Source organism: Varanus komodoensis, unplaced genomic scaffold, assembly GCF_004798865.1.
Source record: "Varanus komodoensis strain SLA01 unplaced genomic scaffold, ASM479886v1 scaffold17, whole genome shotgun sequence".
NCBI lineage: Eukaryota > Metazoa > Chordata > Lepidosauria > Squamata > Varanidae > Varanus > Varanus komodoensis.
In genome coordinates, this window is record NW_025335505.1 from 14,078,774 (window position 1) to 14,100,097 (window position 21,324).

The following is a 21,324-nucleotide window of genomic DNA, read 5'->3' on the forward strand; positions in this document are numbered from 1 at the left end:
TCTGTCTAAATAGGCATTGAATTACACCATTAGCTTCAGTTTTCACTCACATGGTAACAGGGTTACAGCGTGGGCCAGCCCGCTCTGGATCTCAGTAAAGTTTATCTTTTTCTTGCCCTTCTTCACACGATTGTCCCTATCCCTGCTTCCAGACTTGCCAAAAGAGGCATTGCATTTAAAATTGTGATACACAGAATGCTAGACTAGATAGTGCTTGTGTTTGATTGCTAAGGTACTTCTTATATTCATGTTTTAGAAGGAATTTGAGGAACAGCTTATAAATGCAGATAATAGAAGAGGTAGAGGTTCATATTAATAAAGATAGGGTCTCTGTATCATTACCGTATTATATGCCTTGTGCAATTTGAAAATCCATATTTGTTTTCCCAGAATACAGTTGGTTTTTAAAAAATAAACCTTCAAAGATGGTGCTCATATTTTTGTGGCCTGTCTTTTAAAGGAGTGTTTTAAATATATGCATGAGTACAAAGTGTTGTTTGCTCCTTTTGAAATGAAACCTCATACTTCCAGAAAAATTGCTTCGAAAGGCTGTGAAAAGTAATTAATGAATTTGGAGTAGTTCACCCTTTGGGCCCAATTAAATTTTTAGTGTTAGTTAATTAGTGGTTAAACTTTTTGCCATTCATTCAGTTCAAAAGTTGCCTTATAGGAAAAGGATGCAAGATCTAGAGATTAAAAAGGGCATTGACTTAACTTTTTGTTTTCATGTTGCTAGATTTCTGAAAAAGTAACTAAGTAAGAGCAATGCTGAAAAAGAAAAAAGAATCATTAAGAAAATTATCAGTCAGTGTACATGTTAAGCAGGGTGAAAAATAATTGCTTATTGTGGCAAAGCCATGTTAATGTAATGCATGTAGATTCCCAGAGCTTTCTTACTGGTAAAAGGATTTAGTATTAATCTGATTCATTAAAAATTAATGAGGGGTAAATCAGCCCCTCATTACCATAATAGAATGCCTGTATAAATGGTATTAGTAAACTCTTGCATTTCTGTTCAGTATATCTACCCTGATGTAAAAATGCTGCCCAAAAATAAAATTAAAGAAAAACAGTGGAAGAAAATTGTCAGAAGTTTATCAATGAGCCCTTTCTTTTGCTTTGGAAGACAGAAAGGGATTTCAAAGCCTTTTATCAAAACGATGGCTGATATTGCTTTTAATTGTGGGAGTAATTATCTAGCAGAAGAGCCCTGATAAATGTTCATGAATGTGTACATCCCATTTCTGTTTATACCCCTGTGACCTGGACACTCCATCCTATATGCAGTTGAATCACAGTGTCTGTTAGATTCTTCTGCCCTTGAAAATCCAGAGAAGACCATAGTATCGCTTAACTTCATCAATTATCATATCATTTAATACTGATAGGCTCCCAAGATCTCTAGGTCTAGCTTACATAGTAACAGAGGTTGATGTCTAAATGAAAGCTGGTGTCATGGCCCACCTGGAAGAACCCTCATTGGAGGAACAGCTAGAGCTCCCAGCCACAGAGGACACACCAGATCAGCCAGATCAGAGGACCAAACCAAGTGGAGCCCTTGGAGGAGAGCAATGTAGTCCATTGCTGTGGCAGGAAGAGACTGGACAACCCCTTTGGCGTTCACTTGTTGCCTCAAGTGGCAGGCAAGAAGGACTCCTGAGAGAAGGAGTGCTTGCTCGCACAGGGTGACACTTAATTGCAGAAGAACTAAAAGTCACTCTTTACCAGTGGAAGAAGAGGAACTGCAGGACTCTCTTAAGTATTTGAGGAACAGACTGGAAGGCAGTATGCAGCAGAAGAACTACAAGTCAACCTGTGCAACACCGAGCAAGAGGCTGAAGGCCAGTCAAGCAGTGACAGTGATACCAAGGCCTACAAAAAGAGAAGAATGTTAGTTGTGGAAGATTCTGCATTGGATGGAAACACACATATGGTGTGAGGACCCATGAATTTGCCAGGTGTGCTGTCTCCCTGGAAGGAGATGTAATGGAAGGATTGTCGTGGCTCATAAAGCCCACTGACACATATCCCTTCCTTTTTATCCATCCTATCCTTTCTTTCTATCCATGCCACTAGGACAAATGCACTGTCAAGCAGAGCACTGAAGAAATCATGTCAGACTGTGAAGCTTTACTTTTGGGAGAAAAGTAAAGAGTTTGGGGGCCCAGATAGTTTTCTCTTTCATCGTTCCAGCACTTGGAAGGGAAATAGCAAGGTACAGAAAAATATTACAAAGGTGTTGCCAATGTGAATGATTTAGATTCTGAGACCACGGGTTACAAGTCCTGGAAGACAGACCTCTGGCAAGGGATGGATTGCATCTTACAAGGACTGGAAATAATGTGCTTGGGCATCTCATGAAAAAGTTTATTAAAAAATATTGAAATGAATCCAATGGGGAAGGAAGAAGTAGGAATGAAAAAAGGTGTATGCACCAAAATGAAAAGAAAGAAAGCTCTAATAATACCCAATAATAGTTTTCCAAAAATGTAGGAAAAAGCTAGAATATAAAACACATTGTCTGCAATGTCTATATAATAATGCTTAGACTGTGCAAAAAATATAGCATGGATTTGAACTCTTAATACAGGAGGGCGAATAAGACTGGGTAGGTTTGACTGAAACTTGGTGGGATGACTCCCATGCCTGGAGTTCAGAAAGAAAAGAAGGAACAGGAAGGGAGGGGAAGTCACACTACATGTTAAAGATACATATCTCTGCACAGAAATAGAGACATCCCAGCTTAGCATCCCCAGTGAGAGGATCTAGATTAATATTAATGGATAAAGGAATACAAAGAACAGTGTTTGGTGTCTATTACTGACCACCCAGTCAAGGAGGAGATGAGAATGGAACTTTTGAATAGCAAAATGCCAGTGTTACAAGGTGACATAATGTTGTAGTTATGGGGATTTCAGTATTTGTTGGATGATAGATTTCGGAGAAAGGAACGGGAGAAATTGCTAATCTTGATTCTAACTAACAGGAAAGACCTGGTGAATGATGTGGCAGTTACAGGAAGCCTGGGAGAAAGTGACCATTCCATACTTAAATCTTGATTCTAAAAGAAGTAAAAGCCCAAGTGTAGCCAAGCATGTGTCCTGGATGTCAAGAAACCAATTTTAATAAACTCAGAATAATGGTAAGTAAATGGTGAGTGACTTGAATGAGAAAAGAAGACCAAGATGGGGGAAGAAAGGAATGAAGGAAATTCTAAAGGCACAATTCAAAGAATTCTAACAAGAATAAGGTAAAAGACAACAGAAGAAGCCCATGTGACTTCACAAAAAACTTAGAGGTGATCTGAAAATGAAAAAGGAATAAGAAATGGAAGGAAGGCCAGGCTACAAAGGAAGAGTACAGGCAGGTAGCATGGAATTGCAGGAATAGTATCAGGAAGGGTAAAGCTGAGGTTATTAAGGAACATTAAAACCAACAAAAACCCTTTCTTCAAGTGATCCATAGTAAAATACAGAGATAAGAAATGGGGTTTCAGCTACTTAATGAGAATGGCAAATGATTACAGATTACCCTTCTCTTGCACAAGACAACGAAAATGAAAACGAAAACCAGAACTGTTCAATTCCTACTTTTGCAGTTAGCACTATACTTGATCTTAGCCGAAAGGCTGAGAAGCTAATTTCCCAGAGAACTTCAGATGTGGGGTAGTGTAGAAATAAAATGAAATCTATGAATAAATAAATTAATAATAGATCACAAGCTGAATATGAGTCAACAGTGTGAATGGCTTCAAAACAGGCAAATGCAAATGTATTAACAGAAGTATAACTTGCAAATCATGTGAAGTACTAGTTCCTTTCCATTTAGTACTGGTTAGGCCTCATTGGGAGTTCTGGGCATCACAGTTTAGGAAAGATGCAGATAAACTGGAAAGGGTTCAGATGAAGACAACAAAGATGATTCAGCTATTGGAAACAAAGCCCTTTGGGAAGAGATGAACACTGGGTTCAGCATTGAGAAGACTGAGGAGATATATGATAGTGTTTTTCAAGTACCTGAAAGCTCATCACACAGAGGAAAGCCATAATTTTTTCTTGATGATCCCTGAGTACAGGGCATATAATTATGGGCTCAGGTTCTGACTGAACATCAAGAAGAATTTCCTGATTGTTAGAAGAGTAGAAGAATGAAACCAATTACCTAGGAAGGTTGGGAGCTTTCCCACCCTATAGGCCTTTCAAGATGTAGCAGGACAGCCATCTCTTAGGAATGGTATAACTTAAGCTGGAGGTTGGGCCTGATAGCCCTCTTGGTCCCTTTCAACTCTACTATTAATTGATCCTATGAAATAAGAACTCTTCTGGAGAAAGTTACTTCTTATGAGTAGGGATCAGGCCAGAGAGCTCAAATGTACATCAGCTGAGCTTTGGCTGGGGCTCAGTGTGCTTTGGCTATAATATCTTTCAGTGGTTGCCCAACTAGTATTAGAATGAATGCTGTTCTTTCAGCTCCAGTGTTTTCTTCCTTGTCTTCCCCATTTTGCCCTCTGATTGATGGGCTGTGCATCTGATCCTTTGACTCCTGCTTGACTGTACATCTGACTGCTTAACTACAATTTCATTTCTCTTTGCCACCTTGATCATTCCTGCCTTAGCCTGGTTCCCATTAGGGATAAAAACATCTGCCAGAATACATCTCTCTTGTGTTTGCCAGCCTTCTTTTCATGCCAGGAAGCAGGTCAAGCCAAAATAAAGTTCGTGAACATTTGAAAACACTAGTGGCTTCTTTGTGCAATATACACTAGTTCCATAGTTCCATGTATGCAGATCCTGCAAGTCATAAGTGCAGAAACAGGTCTTTGCTTGCAGAGAACTGAAGACCAGCTTGTACTCATTTCCTGCTCATGCGAATGCTCAGTGTGAGATGGACTTAGGGTACAGAGAATGTGGGCTGGAGTCTGAAGAGCTGAAATGAGAATATCTAACTGATTCCCACACCCAAAGTGAATTATTCACATATCACTAACCCCTTTAGGTGTGAAACCTTTGTGTTTAAATATGTTCTTATTTTATCACCTTTAATTTTTGGATCGCCCCTCCACTCAGAGTCTACTTCAACTAAAGCAGGACACCTGGGTCTAAACTGATTTTGTCATGCTCAGACTGCAAGGAAAAGACTGTGGTTGGGATGCAGAAATGTATTCAGTCTACAGGTTCCTGACTAGCAACATTTCAAAGGCAAGTCAGGCAGGGCAAAATATAAATAAATAATAAAAATGCAAGGATATTTTACTTTAAAGCATTTACTGCCAGTTAGTAATCCTTAGGCAAACCCTTTCAATCTTGGTGAAGGAGAAACTGCACAAAAGTTGGGAAGACACCAAAGCCACCACCATCATAGGAGAAGGGGGTTCAGCAGGGGAAGGGAACAGGGACTATTGAGGAAACCCAGAGGGTTGGATTATGGCCTCTGGAAGGCTGGATTTGGCCAGAGGTTCTGTACCCTTATTTTGCAGAAGAAATGTGGTAGAAGCATGCTTTTGTATCAATGTGCATTCTTGTATCCATCCTCTCAAGAAGTTGCTGGACTCTGGGGAGTTTGTTCTTTTATTAGGCCAGATTAAAGAAAGTTCAGCAAAGCAGGTAGATACCAATCAACACCTCAGTTCACTGCTAAACCTCCCACGTTAGAGTTACTGTACCTGGCCCAATTTCAAAGTATGTGTTAACATGAGTTGCTCCTGCACAAACAGCAAGCTCCGAACACCACCATGTCTCATTCTCCGAGGTCTCACAAATGCTTGTTCCAAGTCTTCAGTGTTACAGTTGTACGTACAGGGAAGAGATGGCCCAAACTGAGACAGGGTCAGAGCAAGAGAGAGCCATTTATAAGCATGCATGCTGAAATATCCTTTTCAATCAATATGCATCTGCAGGAAGACAAAAAGTAACTCTTACAAAGCAGCACAAATATTGATTCTATGTCAAACTGAAGGCTCAATTTCCACTATTAAAAATTCTTTCTGTTCTTAGAAGAAAAGAAATTGAATAAAGCTACAGATTTCTTTTCTTACTAGAAATTCAAAAGGCATAGAGTCAAGCAATTTTTAAGAAAAGTGCAGACCCTTCACAGACACATCTAGCACAGAAAGGAAAAAAATGTTATAGTTAATGTGTCATATAAATCATGCTTGGTAATAACTGTGCAAGCTTGGCACTAATTTTAACTAGAATTAAAACCACATTGTGGTCTAACCAATATTTATTTGGGGCCACAAGTGCCAAAGGAGTGAACAAGCATCATGTGACAATTTCAGTATGATAGACACTATTCTAAGTGGTATGAGTTTGCATTTTCAAACCTGTAAACAAATGTCTCAGAATGTTACCCATATATGTGATTCTCTGATTTCTATGACCTGTTCCTTTCATTCAAAGAGATATGAGTATCCCAGCTGAATTGCATTTAAAAATGTACAGTGAACTTCTGATTCATTCATGATGCAAATGTGCAGATGCATGCAATGTTGCTGCAAGACATTTTGAGATCTGAATCAGAGGCTAAATCACCTTTCCTGATGCGCACATATGCACGCATGTGCACACATGCACACCCACCCACCCAGGCACACCCATCATCAAGTCTCTCTCTTCAATCTTAGCAAATATTCTGCATTCACATTTCCATTTCTTATCTGACTAAATTTTAATATAAATAAAATAAAATAAATACAATAATATAAATAAAAGTAATGAATGGATGTATATAAATTTTATTTAGATACATAAAAATAAAATAAATAAATATAAATAAAATAAAAGTAGCACATTTCCTTGGAGAACCCTGTGAGTGTGCAGGCCCTATGCCATGGGTTGGTGTGGGTGCACTGCAGCCAAAGGCCCAGCAAGGAAAAGGGGCCAGCTGTGATCCCACTACTACAGCAGAGGCAGCTGCTTCTCCGGTTTCTGTCCCCTTGCCCAGCTGGCCCTCTAGGAAAGGAAGCATTGCAAAGTTCATGCCTGTGCCACACCATTTTAATATAGAATTTATGTTCTGTTTTATTTTTCATTTTGAACAGCAACTGCCTGAACCTGATGCTGTCTTGTGAGTGGCATGGCTAATGAGGACACAGGAGAAGGAAAAAGACCACTCTTCATCTCTCATGGGACCTCATGGGCCATTCCTCCTCAAAAATATCTCAAAGGCGAAGGTATCTAAATTGTGCAGAAACAAATATGATTTAAAAGGGAAAGACTAATGTATGGACCTCACTAATGATCCAGTTCCTGCCTCCCCACCTAAAGGCAAAGCAAAACTTTTGTGCCATCAGTTCAACTGACAAAAAGAAAGTGCAGCTTATGAGTTCATGGTTTAAAATGTATGCTTGATAATGGATGTTATAAACTATGCATTGGGTGACCTGAGCATTTTGAACAGGTGTACACAATCAGCATTTCCTCTAAGTGCTTTCTTATAGACAAGGATAATAAAACTGTGTACTTGCAGCAAAGCTTTAAAGGCTTACTCTCCTATGAAGTAGATAAAATATTGCATAATACCCAGACATTCCAGTTTATTAAGAGTTGTGCTTCAATCAAACAGTGGCGGACATTTAGCCAGCTGCATATTCATTCCAGGTGCTACAACTTGTATGAGGATTAACCACCCTGCCCTCTGTCATGCTGGCACAGATTGTCTTTTCCCGGTATCAGGTGTGGTCCTGATTTGCTTTTTTTTATTATTATTATTTTATATTTTTATTATTTTATTTATTAATTATTATTATTTTATATTTATTTTTATTATTTGCTTAATCCACACAGAGTGACTGACGCATGCCATGCTGGTGAGCTGCCCAAACATGCCACTTGTGGGTACAGTCGCTGTCCATTTGAGACTTTAGAAAGGCTTCCCACAGTGTCTTTGAAGGCTCTCAGGCAAAATGTTATCAATGCCCCCCTCTCTCAGTAAGTTTCCAGTCTCACTGCTGTTGTCAGCAGCTGCTGCTGGTTTTTCACCTCTTTTTTAATTTGCTATTGCTTACTGGCTTGGCAGGCAGAAAGCCACTGGGCAAGTAGACAATGGTTTCTACCCTTCCTCCTCTTCACCTCCATTATCTGGTTGGAGCAGGAGGCAAGCACAAAATGAGGTTGCAGTGCAGAGTAGTTGCAGTGGAAAAGAAGAGAAACAACTCCAAGGCCCCTTACCAGGGAATCAACCATTTCTGCTCTTGATACCAGCCCTGTGTATTGACATGCAGTCGACTCAGGAAATGTTATTTGCCTTGGCCAAACTTGGTTAAGGACTTTAGAGTCCATTTAAATCACAAGCAGTTAAGACATGTAGGCTCTATTTAAATTAGGAGGTGTGGTGTTATAATTTTTACATAAATAAATAACATGCTATTTCATATATTAAAGTAAGTGGTAGAAAACATTTCATGACCTTTTGCTTCCTGTTGTTTCATCCTTATCATCATATTTTTGAATGGGATTTCCTTTCTCCATCATTAAACACTGCTGCTATTGCTATGATTTCGAAGCCTGGTGACAAACACACTCATTGCATTATAGACTTAGTCTATTAAGTAACCTAGATATTAAAATATTAACAGCAGTTCTGGATAATAAATTGCAACCCTCCACAACACTGGTTTAATCAGATCAGGTGATATTTATTTGACATATTAGATTAGTTGTTGATCTGGTAGTGTTAAATGCTAATAAAACAGACTAACTTTCCAGTGTTTCTTTGGATGATGAAAATTCACTGGAAATTTATCTTTGCTGCATTAAATAATTTTGGCTCTCATGTGAAATTTTTAAATAGCTCAGAATTTTATATTCATTCTCTAGAGTCAGGAATTATGGTGATCGTTTCCTTTTTACTTCAAAGAGATAACAAGGATGTCCACATTCTCTGTGGATAACTGGTTTGTTTGGAACCCCTAGTTAGGGGTTCCCTATTTTGTTAGACAGAGTAACATTCGTTGCTTTGCACATGATAGCTTATAATTCTAAATTCTTTACTTTCATCATCTAAAAACAGAACACAGACCACACAAAAAACCGCAGTCAGCAATTGCAGGTTTCATGCAGTTGACCAATAATTTTTGTGAATTGTCTGGCTATTCAATTAAGAGTTCACTGTCAGAAGTGAGGCCGATCAGAGATACTATATTTTACAGTGTATTTATAATTTGAGTGATATTCCAATCTTATTCCTTATTGGGAAATAATTCTTCCCAGAAATGTATCTAAAATGAGGAAGCTAAATTTGATAAATTTGCTAATGAAATCTCATGGAGGTTAGGTATATGGCCAACATTTTGATCCACTTTCTTGTGCAAAATTGACTTTATGGGGAACTTCAGATGTAAAATTGGTAAGACATTTGTATTTCTGGATATTTTATTTAACCTTGGATTAATTAGTGAGTTGTGATAATTATTTTTTTTTCATTCTTGGGTTTGCATGCCAAATATTTTTCTTCTTCTATGGCTTAACTGAAAATCACAGCCTAGAATCTAGGTTTGGCACTGCCATGTTTACAGCTTTAGAGTCCCCTTTGGTATTGGAATCACATATGGACCCAGAATCTTCTTTCAAAAAATACTGTTGGTGAATAAGTATGAAACAAAGGTTTCTAAGCAGGAATGGAATGGAAAACTGGGCTTTCCCATTTTGCCAAATCAATTGACTGATGTTTTACCATCTGTATCTGAAGCATTTGTGTATCTCAATTTACATCTTTTGTTCCATGTCTATTAAATGAAACAAGATCTCTTTAATAAGAGTTTGTTTGATTTCTGGAAGCGTAACACATCTAATGCTGTTTTTAACTGTATTTTTAGCAATGTGTTCTGTAAAAGAAAAACAGAGAAACACAGGTTTTCAGTTTAACATCTGAATGTCCTGAGCTTCAAGGCTCCTATATCAGTTGGCAGAGGGAAAAAAGAAAACCAAATCAGACATCTGTTGTCCAGGGAACCCTGAAAGGGTTTAGAAGATTAACGTCATTTTGTACCTTTAGTGATTCTGAAAGAGATCAACACTGATTGTCAAATACCTATCTAAGGTCACACATTCCTTTGGCTACACATCAGGCAAGAATTGTAGTTTTCAGTCTGCTCATATGTAACATTTCATGCACCAATTGACTCCATGAGGGGACTTAAGCATCTTTGCCTGCTGTTCAGACTTCTGCCTTATTTCTATTTGCAATGCTTTCATGCATTTTTGAATAATAGAATTTTTCCTTTCCTCACTTATCTGTCTTGAGATTCTTTTCTCATTTAACATTCTTCCAACTGTAGACACACACAGCCACTATATCATCTTTATTTAGTGTTCTGTTTTTTATGGTCATACTTTTTGGTGTGCTAGGACAAGAGGTTTGCATCTTTTTGATTCATACTTTCCTAAATCTCTTCAACATGGCCAGTTTTCACCCACACCACCAGCATAACACTGTTAGTGAAACATATACATTACTGAAGTTTTTCAGCTGCATTCCTGGAAGGCTCTGTAAACCTAAGTGCCATCCTGCAAGTGGGCCTTCTCCACTAGTGGAACACCACTTATGCCACTGAACTATTTGCCCCTGAAATATTTGTAAAGATACCACCAGTATGTTTAGATTGGCAAAGATTCCATCAAGATTTGAATTCCATCCTATGAAGGACATGTGATCTGACTAACAACCTGGCACTCAATGCACAATTTTCATCCACTTCACAAATGAAATGATGTCATGAGCCTTTTATTCATTAGCTGAGAATAACAGAGAAAGAGAGAGTGTGCAAAAGCATGAACTATAAATTAGCAGTAAATGCAAATATATGTTTTGGACAATTCTTTTGTACAATCAATTTCAAGTGTGTTCTTGTTATTCACTATGAAGGAAAACTTGTTAGTACAGGGTATGTGAGCATTCACACACTTCCTCTTGGCTTAGTTTACTATGCAGAACTGGGCCACACATGAAAACAAGTCCATGGATGCTAGATGGATTTCAAGAGAGTTTATCCCAACCCTAGTTAAAGGAGTTACAGTGACCAATTAATGGCACTAAAGATAAATTATGGGGGAATGGGGCTTGAGACAAGTCCCAGAGCTAAACAGTTCTGCTTGATGTGAATTTGCAGATGTGATACAAGCAGAAAACCTTCTTTGCTGCTTATATCACTGTAATATTGGAGAAAAGTGTGTCCAGATATTTACCATTGGAACTCCAATCATCATCTTTCCTGCTTCATACCTTGAACTTTCTCCATATATGGCAGAGTTCTTTTAGAAGCAGGACAGAAAGGACATGCAGAAGCAATCATGTTGAAGGCCCTAGTCAACTCTCAATTCCACTTTGTGGCTAGGGATTCAATGGAATTGCTAGTAGAAATTGTCAAACTACCCATAGAAGTGACTGCAAATGTATTGGACTCATAAGGTTATTCCAATAGGTCCTCTGTGCAGAGGTACAAGGAGCTGCAATCTTAGCCTTGACTAGGTAATGTTTGGACCAAGGCAAGACTGAGGGTATTGAAACTCTATTCTCCAAAATCAATGTTCAGAGATGAGTCTAGTATTGAGTGTGTGTCCAGTACCATGTGTGGGGTCAGAGGCAAGCTATGACAGGCCTGCCATCATGAACTCATGAGCAGCACATGACCAACTGGACTCAGAAGCAGCATCGAAATCTTCCAGGATTGACAGCCTAGGGGAAAACAGTACCAGTTCCATGACTGGTCCCTTGAGTTTAGCCAGAGATTCTGTCAGGCAATAAATTGGGCTATATACCAGCAGAATCCCCAGTCTGTCAGGTGTAGCTCAGCACACACATTCAGTGTCTTTCAGTTCATTAAAAGTGTACCTGGTCAAAGGGAAGGCATTCTTACAAATCACAGTCACTCACACCCCTACTTGCATGGCCTTGCCTGCTCCTCAATACAATAGCCAGCTGGGAGGGCCTGTGCCCATGTGGGACCACTGCCTTCTCCTAGTCAAGTGTCAGGCCAGGGTCTCTCCGTGAGACAGGCCAGGTCAGATCCAGAATCTGCTTTGCCCAAGAGGAAAAGACTTTCCACAAGATGAAATATTGCTTATGCAGAATGGAATTAACCTCACACGTCTGTTCAGTCCATTGAGCATCTGATTGTCATCTGATTGTCTGCATGGATTTTTAGTGCAAAACTCTAAGCACTATACCGGATTGGCTCTCTAAAGTTAAGAGTTGAAAACAGGGACTCGGATGACAACTAGGCAGAAATGCAAACTGAAAATTTGGCTTGGGAAACATTTTATATATGAATTTGGGAATTTCCATATCTGCACAATATTATTCATCATAAAAAAGGACTGCCTTTTATCTAAACAACCCCATGTACCTATTGGAGCAGCATACAGATTTGGATCACCTTCTGTACATTTTCTTGCATTTGTCTTACTGGCACAACATTGCATTTCTTTTCTTTTTTTAAGCTGCCCCACTATAAGGAGAAAAAACACCTATTATTTATCAACACCTGCAGATGATTTAGGAAGCTTATATTTATGCTTTAAATATCATCTTCATTATCTCAATAATGCCCAAGGGGAGAGGCAAACATAAATCAAAGCATGTCATTAATGCATTTGTTAAGCTGGCTTTCTTTGCAACATGCTTACAAGAAAATATAGATCTTCTATAAAATATAGAAATCTGGAAATATGTACCAAGCACTGGATATAATACTATTCTCACTATAGTGTATGGTGAAATCCACCAGGATAGAACCTAGCAATTACTGCATCTGTAGCACTGATTAATTATCCTTTCGATTGCTTTTCAAATGCACTGTTTATTTTTTGCAGTCAGTGTGAAGGAATGGCTGGTGTAACATTGGCTTCTTAGCATAAATTAAGAGTATTACTATTTATTTATTTGGATTTGTCCTTTTTTGCATGTAATGCTGGTAACTGTTTCTTTGTTTTTCAGGAAAGCTAATTAAGGCAGCACTATCATTATTCGACATGGAGAGTCTTTTGTTTTACATATGATAATATTTCACTTAGTTGTGTTTTCTTCTGAGTATTAATGTCAGTAGCTCTGTCCCCATGGAGGCTCATTTGGACCTATTCACATCATGTTAAATTCACATAAGTAAGTCACAGTGTCATTTGCACCAGCTGGTCACACCCCTTGCTAGCTGTCTGGTTGATACCTATGAAGAAAATCAATCCTCACCTGAACATGCTCTACTCAAAATGATCACTCAGGGCACACTTCCTCAATACATCTAAATACTTAAATATTTACTGGATATGCTCAGAATATTTAATATCTATTTTTAAACCCAATTACTTTGTATTCTATATTTGATATCTGTTGTACAAATACCCCGGGGTATGAATGTTCACGTTACAAACATCTGTACTTACAAGTGAACTGCCACAAAGGCTATTAATTTAAAAAATTAGTTTAAAAAATGGTTCATCTTAACTAATGAGAAAACTTTTGGAGTTTTGCAGCCTATTGCAGAAAATTGTCATCGTCATAGAAAGAGAGGAAGTAAAAGGGGAGAGGAAGGCCTCCAAAGCATGCCTTCCTGCCCTGCCCATCCAGAGAGGGAAATCCCTCCAGCATTTCCTTGCTGCAAAGAGCAGACACTGCTGAGTTGGGAGGAGGCACTAGAGATATTTGCAGTGGGGGCCTCTATCCGTAACCCCAGTGAATGCGGAGGGATGACTGTATACAGAAATGTTTCTTAAGTGTTTTATATTCATGGAAAGTATGTATACTAAGAGAAACATTTGACTTACTCATGCTAAACACTGTCCATACATATGTGATCCGATTTGCATACAACTCTGACTGAAAAATGCTCTTAGGAATGAGCTCGTTCATAACCTGAGAACTGCCTGTGTTTCCTTATTCAATAGTATACATGGTTCTGCTTTCAAATAACTCATTCATCTGCCATCTTGCATGATGCAGAGTTCTGGCGCATGCTCTGGAGTAGAAGGTCAGTGAACATGGTCATGTTGTGTTTTGCTTGTGTTCTTGGTGAAATGGTCTATTTCCCCTGAACCTTCTTCAGAAGTATTAGTCCACATTGCAGTGAGAATTAGTATTTAATTATACATTTCATTTTTAAGGATGCTGAAGACTATTAATGTAAGCACAATCTAGAAGGAGTTATTTTGGAGGGTGGATAATTTGATACCCACAGTAATGCCTTTTAGGAACTAGGCAACTCCCTTTTAATTTTCAAGCAGGTCATTGATTTGTAATTAAATGTTTACTTATTTCATTTAATACAAGTTCATATTTTATACATGATCCTTGACACATTGCACATGACAAATGTTTAGGAAGGATGAGGAATCTGATTTGCCTGGAATAATTCTAATTTTTATTTTGCCTGTGCAGGCTTCTCTGACCTTCAGGGGAAAATGAAAGAGAAATAATTGTGGTTATTAAAAATGCTGCAGTTGAAGATTTAGACTTGCCATTTAAAGTTAAGTTTGAAGACTTGAACAAGTGTTTGCTTGCAAGTCAGTGCCACGACTAACGTGAGCCTCAAGAAACCTAAACAAAGGAGCTAATGCACGGACCTTTTTAATACAGTTGCATACCTGGACAAAGAAAATGTTCAGAGCCAAATTGTTCTTCATTTACAGTGTTTTTGGCAGCAAACACTGAAACCAGAAAAAGGAAGCATATTGTATTTGATTATGTTTCTTATTAAGAAGAGTGTGTTTCAGAATACTGGTTTGTGAATAGTTACTTACTCTTCCATGCAGATCATGCATGGACACAACAAAATATTATTTTTTTCAAATTGCATCTGGATGAGCTAGGGTGAGTGTGTATGTGATCTTTACTGAAAATGTGATACAATAGCAAAATGCATACAATTTGAAATAACTAGAGTTACAAAACTCCATCAAATGTGTTATTTGAATATTTCAGTGAAATGGGAATACAAGAAGATTTCTAAAGAGTTATAATAACAGTAAAATCTGAACAATCCAGTGCATGCTAATCCAGTGCATCTCCATATCTCTCTCTCTCATTCTCTCTCTCTCTCTCTCTCTCTCTCTCTCTCTCTCTCTCTCTGTGTGTGTGTGTTTCCCTTAACGATTCTTGATTCTGCCCTATTATAAAAATGTCTGTCTATAAGGTTAGTTGAATATTGATAGAGGATAAGGGGATAAATAGTCATTTGCTCCAAGAAGATAATTTAGTGACATTTGAAAGTGGGGATATGTATAATCTGGTGGTAGGACACATGCTTTGCAGGTACAATATGTGACTTCTTCAGACAGGGGCTGGAAAACATCTTGCATGAAATCCTGGAGAACCACCATAAGTCTGTACCCAAAGGCTGGACTAGAGATGCCATAGGTTACTTCCTGTATTCCTGTATATCCATATAAATTCATGTGGCAGTCATTCAGTAAGCATGTAATCTGCCTTTTCAGGAATCAGATTTATGCAATTGTGTATATTTTTGTGTATATTTTGTGTATATATGTATTGAGGACTTGTTTTTCTATGACATAAAAGTTAAGAACATAAGGGACATAAGAAAAGCCATGCTGGATTGAACCAAAGGTCCATCCAGTCCACCGCTCTGTACACACAGTGGCAAACCAGCTGCTCACAGGATTGCTCAAGCAGGATGGGTGTAAGACCTTAGACTGCCCAAGCTCCACAGCTACTGGTGCATTCAGACACTGCACTTCTGGCAAAGGTGGTAGCACTTAGCCAGGAAGGCTAGTAGCCACTTATACCCTCCTTCCTCATGGATCTTTCCAATCCCCTTTTAAAGTCATCCCACTTCCCTTGACGGCAAATCCCACAGCTTAACTATAGATCATACAAGAAGTATTTCATTTTATCTGTTCCAAACCTCCCACCAATCAGTTTCATAGGATGATCCCAGGTTTGAATATTATGTGAAAGTAAAAGCAAGCAAAGAAAAAAGTCTCCTTCTCCATTTAAGTTGTCTTCCATAATTTAATTGACTGCCCAAATTGCAAAGCAATCTTAATTCCATCGGACAAGTAGGATAGGATGGAAGTGTTCTTCAGTCAGTGGACAGAAACTTTGTTGGAAACTGACCCCCCCCCCCCCGCCGCCACCACAAGTACCCCTATGGAAAAGTTATTTCTATGCAGATTTAATTTTAACTTTCCTCCCAAACATTCATTTAATCAGAAGGACAATTGTTCTTTCAGTTTCTGTTTCTCATTTTCCCAACTAGCTTTCTCTTTTCCTCTTAAGTGTGAGTTTTCAGGGCTGATCTTTGGAAACTTCAAGAAGAAACAGCCTAAACAGAAAGTAACCACTGTAGAACAGATAACACACAAAATGGTTGAACACTTTCATTCTCTCAAACAAAGGACTGTATAGTCAGGTGAACTATTCATGTAGTTCACAACATTCCACAAGAGTTTAATTGAGAATTTGCTGCTAATATTAAAAGGTTTGGAGCACATATATCTACTTAGCAGCTGGCTCAGAGGTCCTGGTTGGATGAACACTTATTGTACATATACAGAAATTCATTTCACATTTTGAGATTGAAAGGAACTTTCTGGAAAAATAGAACAACTTATACATCTGAGCATTTCCAGCTGGACAAATTTGTATACCAAACCTTGTAATTATACATTTTGTCAACATCACTAATTGTTTTCTTAGTTCCAAGTCAAGGCATTTTGACTCTAAGAAGCTAGAGTAATACAATTTCAGATTGCTTCTGAATGTCAATGTAGTTATTAACTGCTGGAAGAATGCCAGTATTCAATTGTACCTTGGTATTTCCTCATCATTATTCATGATTTAATCAGGAAGCTGAATATGGTTTACATCCTCATTCAGATTTATTTACACATGCATTATTTTCTTTGCTATCTTGAATCGGTTGATGGCTTGAAAAGTATTCAGCCAGGCTTGTTCAGAAGTGCACAATAGTACAATTTGAACTAGTTTTGCTACTACTTAGTATTATCTGTGAGTGATTATCATGCGTACAAGAGATGTGGAAGTGTTAACTGATAACTGAGAGGGGCAGACAATAATTTACGTCTGTCTTAAATCTAGGAAAGATCCATCTTTTCCTGAGCTTCTTCTATTGGAAAAAACCTACAGCAGAGCAGTTTACTGGAGGAGAGGGTGAATAGAAATAGAAAGATGGTTGTGGTTTGGGCTCAGAGGTGTTAATTGTCATCACAGATGCTTCTAGCATTTTTCTCCAGGAGCCTGAGAATTGCATGGGGTCCACAAAAAGAAGTATCTCCAGTAGAAAAGAGCAGGGCACACTTCCTGGAGTGGGTGGGGGAAGCAGCATGACATCTGCTCCCTTGTGTCAAAGTCATTCCACAGAGTGCAGGAGGAAAAAGTGACAGATATTGTCTTGTGCTGCTGTATGTAGTGAGGATCCCTTGCTTGACTTCCTGCCATTTTGGCAAGACTTTAATTGCCCCAAACTAACCTGTTAATAGTCTGGATTCGGAATGGCAAGAATATTGCAAATTATGTAACCATGTTTAAAAAAATAAACAGCAACAACTCTGAATGCATTTGCTGTATTCAGGAACTAAGACTTTTGAGATCAGCAAATGACTGGTGAAATTTAACCTGCTTCTCTTTGGTCTTTGTTCTGTGGCCTCTGACAATGTTGGAGAACAGGCAGCTGTCACTCCAGTAAAGCTGGTTCAGAAATTTGCAGTTTCTCATTTTAACAGGAGGACAGGATTGGCTTAGAGTCTTCGGTCTGGATTGTGATTAAATGACAGAAACAGTAAAACTGATATTACCAAGGTGCTTTGTGAAGTTTTGTAAGATACTTTTAACAAAAAGAGCATATTATTGGAACTTTGATTTTTTTCTGTACTCATCTTTCTTTTCAAAAACAATGTAAAGCTGGTGGCTCATAAGGTCTGTATAACTAGCTCTCATCATTCATAGAAGTTAGCCAGATATTGGTATGACATATGGCTACCTTTAGAACCAATAGGATGATGTACTATTTCATTCTTTTGTTTTCAAAATCACTCTGAATACCAAGGATGCTCTTTAACGAATTCTGATGCTAAAAGATTTATGTCTATGTTAGATTATAGTATTCATAAATTCTAATTATATTTCAGTTCCTGAGAAGGGTTAATGTTTTGATTGCTCTGAGCTGGCTCAGAAGCTGGTTGGTGTTTGACAGGCAATCAAGAAGTCAAGACAAATGAACTGGAAAACAGTTCGTGACTATTTTTCCCCTCCTGGCAGGTTGGAAAACATGGTGTGCTTTTCATTCATTATTGTTTTCTGTTTATAATTAAGCAACTCTACCCTTCCCACAAAACTCTCCACCCAGAAAATGTGCTTTCTTTGAAACTCTGGAGGAAAAAAAAGGTTGAAAAGGGCAATACCAGCAAGCATAATGCCAATTCTTTGAGTTTTTAATGCTAATGAGGATATGTCAGCTGGTTCTCTCTGCGCCAGTTCACAAATACAATTTTTGTAGACTAAATAAATGAGAAAGTGGCATGACAGAGAGGAAAATTTGCTTGAAAAATACCTGATGCATCACATCAGTGTGTCATGAAATGTGCCATTTATTTTGATGCATTTTATTCTCTTATGTTGAAATGTGCATGATGTGATGCAATCTGTATTATTCAATGCAGTATCAGCAAGGAAACTGTCAGAAGTGAATAACAGAAAATAATGGTATTCTTTTTGTTCAAACTAATAACCAACCTTTGATTTGCTTTCGGGGAACAAAGCATTTGATGATTCAGTGGTGGCACTATATTAAAAGAATGTTGTCCCACAAAAGTTGCATCTACTGTCTTCCTTGCTTTCTTTTAGGTGGGTCCTGAAAGTTTTATACATATTTCATATTCTTTTCATTAAGAGCGTCCCTCTCAAATATTGCACCTTTTAGATGAGTTGATCTACAGCTCCTATCCTCTCCAATTGGGCATGCTGACTGAGGTTAGTGGGGGGTATAGTTTGAGAGGAGCCAGGTTAGGGAAGCCTGGTCAAGAGTCAGCCATGTTTGTGAAAACATCTTCAGTTGGATTTTCAATAGCAGGATCACATAGTTGGATACTGCCCAAATGGAACTAGAATAGAAAGAATGGAGAGAAGACCCCTTAGCTACTTCCTATATTAATTAAAAAGGTAAATAAAACTTTTGCCCTCTCTCCAAATGACCAGTGATTTGAAATCTACCCCTCCCTGCAAAAGAGGAAGAAAATGCAATATGTCTTTCAACACAGACACACATAATTTGTCAAACCAGAGCTCAAGGCTTCAGCACAACACTACTAAAAACTGCAGCGTATACTTGAACCACCATTTGCCATTATTTTTGTTCATGGTGAGGCTTAGTGAGATCTTTTATAGACTTTGTTTTGTTGTTTTATGTTTTAATTATAGCTCAAGCTTAAATAGAATGGTAATAGCTCTGGATACTTTCCACAAAAGAGAACAAAGTACCATGAACAAAAATAAAATATTATCAGAGGGAAGCAATTAAAATAACATTATACTTGTACTCAGAATGATCTTAAATTAAGTTGAATGCCAAGGTAGTTCGGAACAATGTCGATTCAAGCCTCAATTTATGAAAGCAGACAATGCTTTACAATGTAGATAAGAGCTACCATTTTATTGCTGTATGAAATGGAAATAGTGCATATGGACACAGAGAGGGAGAGATTCAAAATTAAACTTACGGAGGGGAAAAGTTAGTTTTCTATATACTGTTGATGTTCATCATCATCTTAGAAAGAAATTGTATGCGTATTCAGCAACTATAATACAGTCCTGGAGGATGGTTCAACACTAAGGTATGTCTCAGGTCTTGTGTTCCTTTGCCCTTTGAGTGTTTTCTCTAACTTGAAATCTGTGCCTGTTTAGTGATCCTGCTCACTGCTCTGTAACCCTCATGTAGGAAAGTCTGGTGGGGTCGGGGCAGTGACTGGCCACTGCAGGAGATAAGGAACTGGAGGAGAGGAACTGCTTCAGTAGAATGTCAAGCTCTCTTTTTTTAACAGGTGGTCACTATCAGAGGAAGAGAAAAAGGGGAGGAAGAAATTGACAAATACATTGACAAAAGAGGGAAATTTGCAGTGTACAAATAATCCTGGGCAACGCACACTTGTGTGAGATTCTTCCCCCTCTTAAACATGTTTCTGGGTATTTAGGGTTCAAAAATTATTTACTTTAAAAATGATGCAAGATGAAGTGTGCTTCATTAGAAAATGCTTAACTGGAGGATGAAGTTGAGGACTTTGATAAGAGAGGGATATGGCTATGGTAGGAGTCAATGGTGATCTTCCAGTCCTGTGCATGCAAAAACTAAACTAAAATAAAATAAAAATGCAGATTTGTTCATAAGTACTCAGAAATGTAGAGAAAATCCTTTTGGCAATGTTCTTTAGGAGTGGGAATTGGATTTCCCTTGTGGGCTGGAAACCTCTGCAGGCCATTTGAAGAAAGCATGCTGCCACAAGGAACAAGAACATGAGAATTTCTGCCATAAGGGCCCAGATATGTGCCAGTAGCAGTCAAGAAGACTGAAAAAAACTAAGGGAGAAACAAGCCATGACAAGCTACTGAGTGCTTGTCAGGCAAGCTACCATCTGTTGGCAATACCAGATCATGTGGCTGATTCTTACAGGGGCTTAGTGCAACATCCCCCTGCCACACATACAAACCTGTCCAAGGACTATTTCAGTTTTGTTATATATCGTTAGAAGACTCCTAATCCTATATCTGCTAGTACATAGGAAGAGTGGACAGGGAGAATGTAGTCTGGAAATGGAAAACCCAGCTTCCTCTCGGCAATACCTAGTATAAACTGTCAGAAACTTGAGGTCATTTCTCTTGCTTCTTTACTCTCCATTTATGTATTTATTTATATTTTGTTTTTTTTTTCAAATGGCACACAAGCAGTTTGTTTCTCTGTAATTGCTGCTCTCATCTGTAATTGTCACTGCAGAGTCTTACAAAATGTTAGACTTCCTTTAGACACCCCTTTCTCCATTTCTTTTACTTTGTAGAACCAATGATAAACCAGGTTCGGCGAATGGGGCAGCATAAAAATGTTTTGATAAATAAATAAATATTGTATAAGTTCAAAGGTGTTTGCCAGGCAGGGTTTTTGGGGGGTGGGGGTGGGGAAGAAGAGGTAATGTCATTTTTCTTTTAATTTTGAAATTGAAGTATTAATTCTTGAAAACATGTACCTCTGTATAACAAGGGTGTTCTCCTGAACTGGCCCCTGCCATTACCAAATTGATAGGCAGACAACTACATTAGTTTACTAATAGAGAAATGGCTAAGCTGTAAATGGACTCTTCAAGATACAAC

General features: G+C 38.3%; 1 protein-coding gene across 2 annotated transcripts in view; it reads right to left on the reverse strand.

The window, feature by feature from the left end:
- LOC123021653 (cadherin-19-like) overlaps positions 1-21,324 on the reverse strand; it is a 70,059-nt gene that overhangs the window by 41,765 nt on the left and 6,970 nt on the right. Inside the window, exon 2 of one of the 2 annotated variants that reach the window (XM_044426627.1) lies at positions 5,663-5,815. In XM_044426627.1, the coding sequence (XP_044282562.1) occupies positions 5,663-5,740 (78 nt within the window). In that variant the 5' untranslated portion in view covers positions 5,741-5,815. Of the gene's footprint in view, positions 1-5,662; positions 5,891-21,324 lie in introns of both variants that reach the window. The other variant, XM_044426626.1, reaches the window with a different exon arrangement.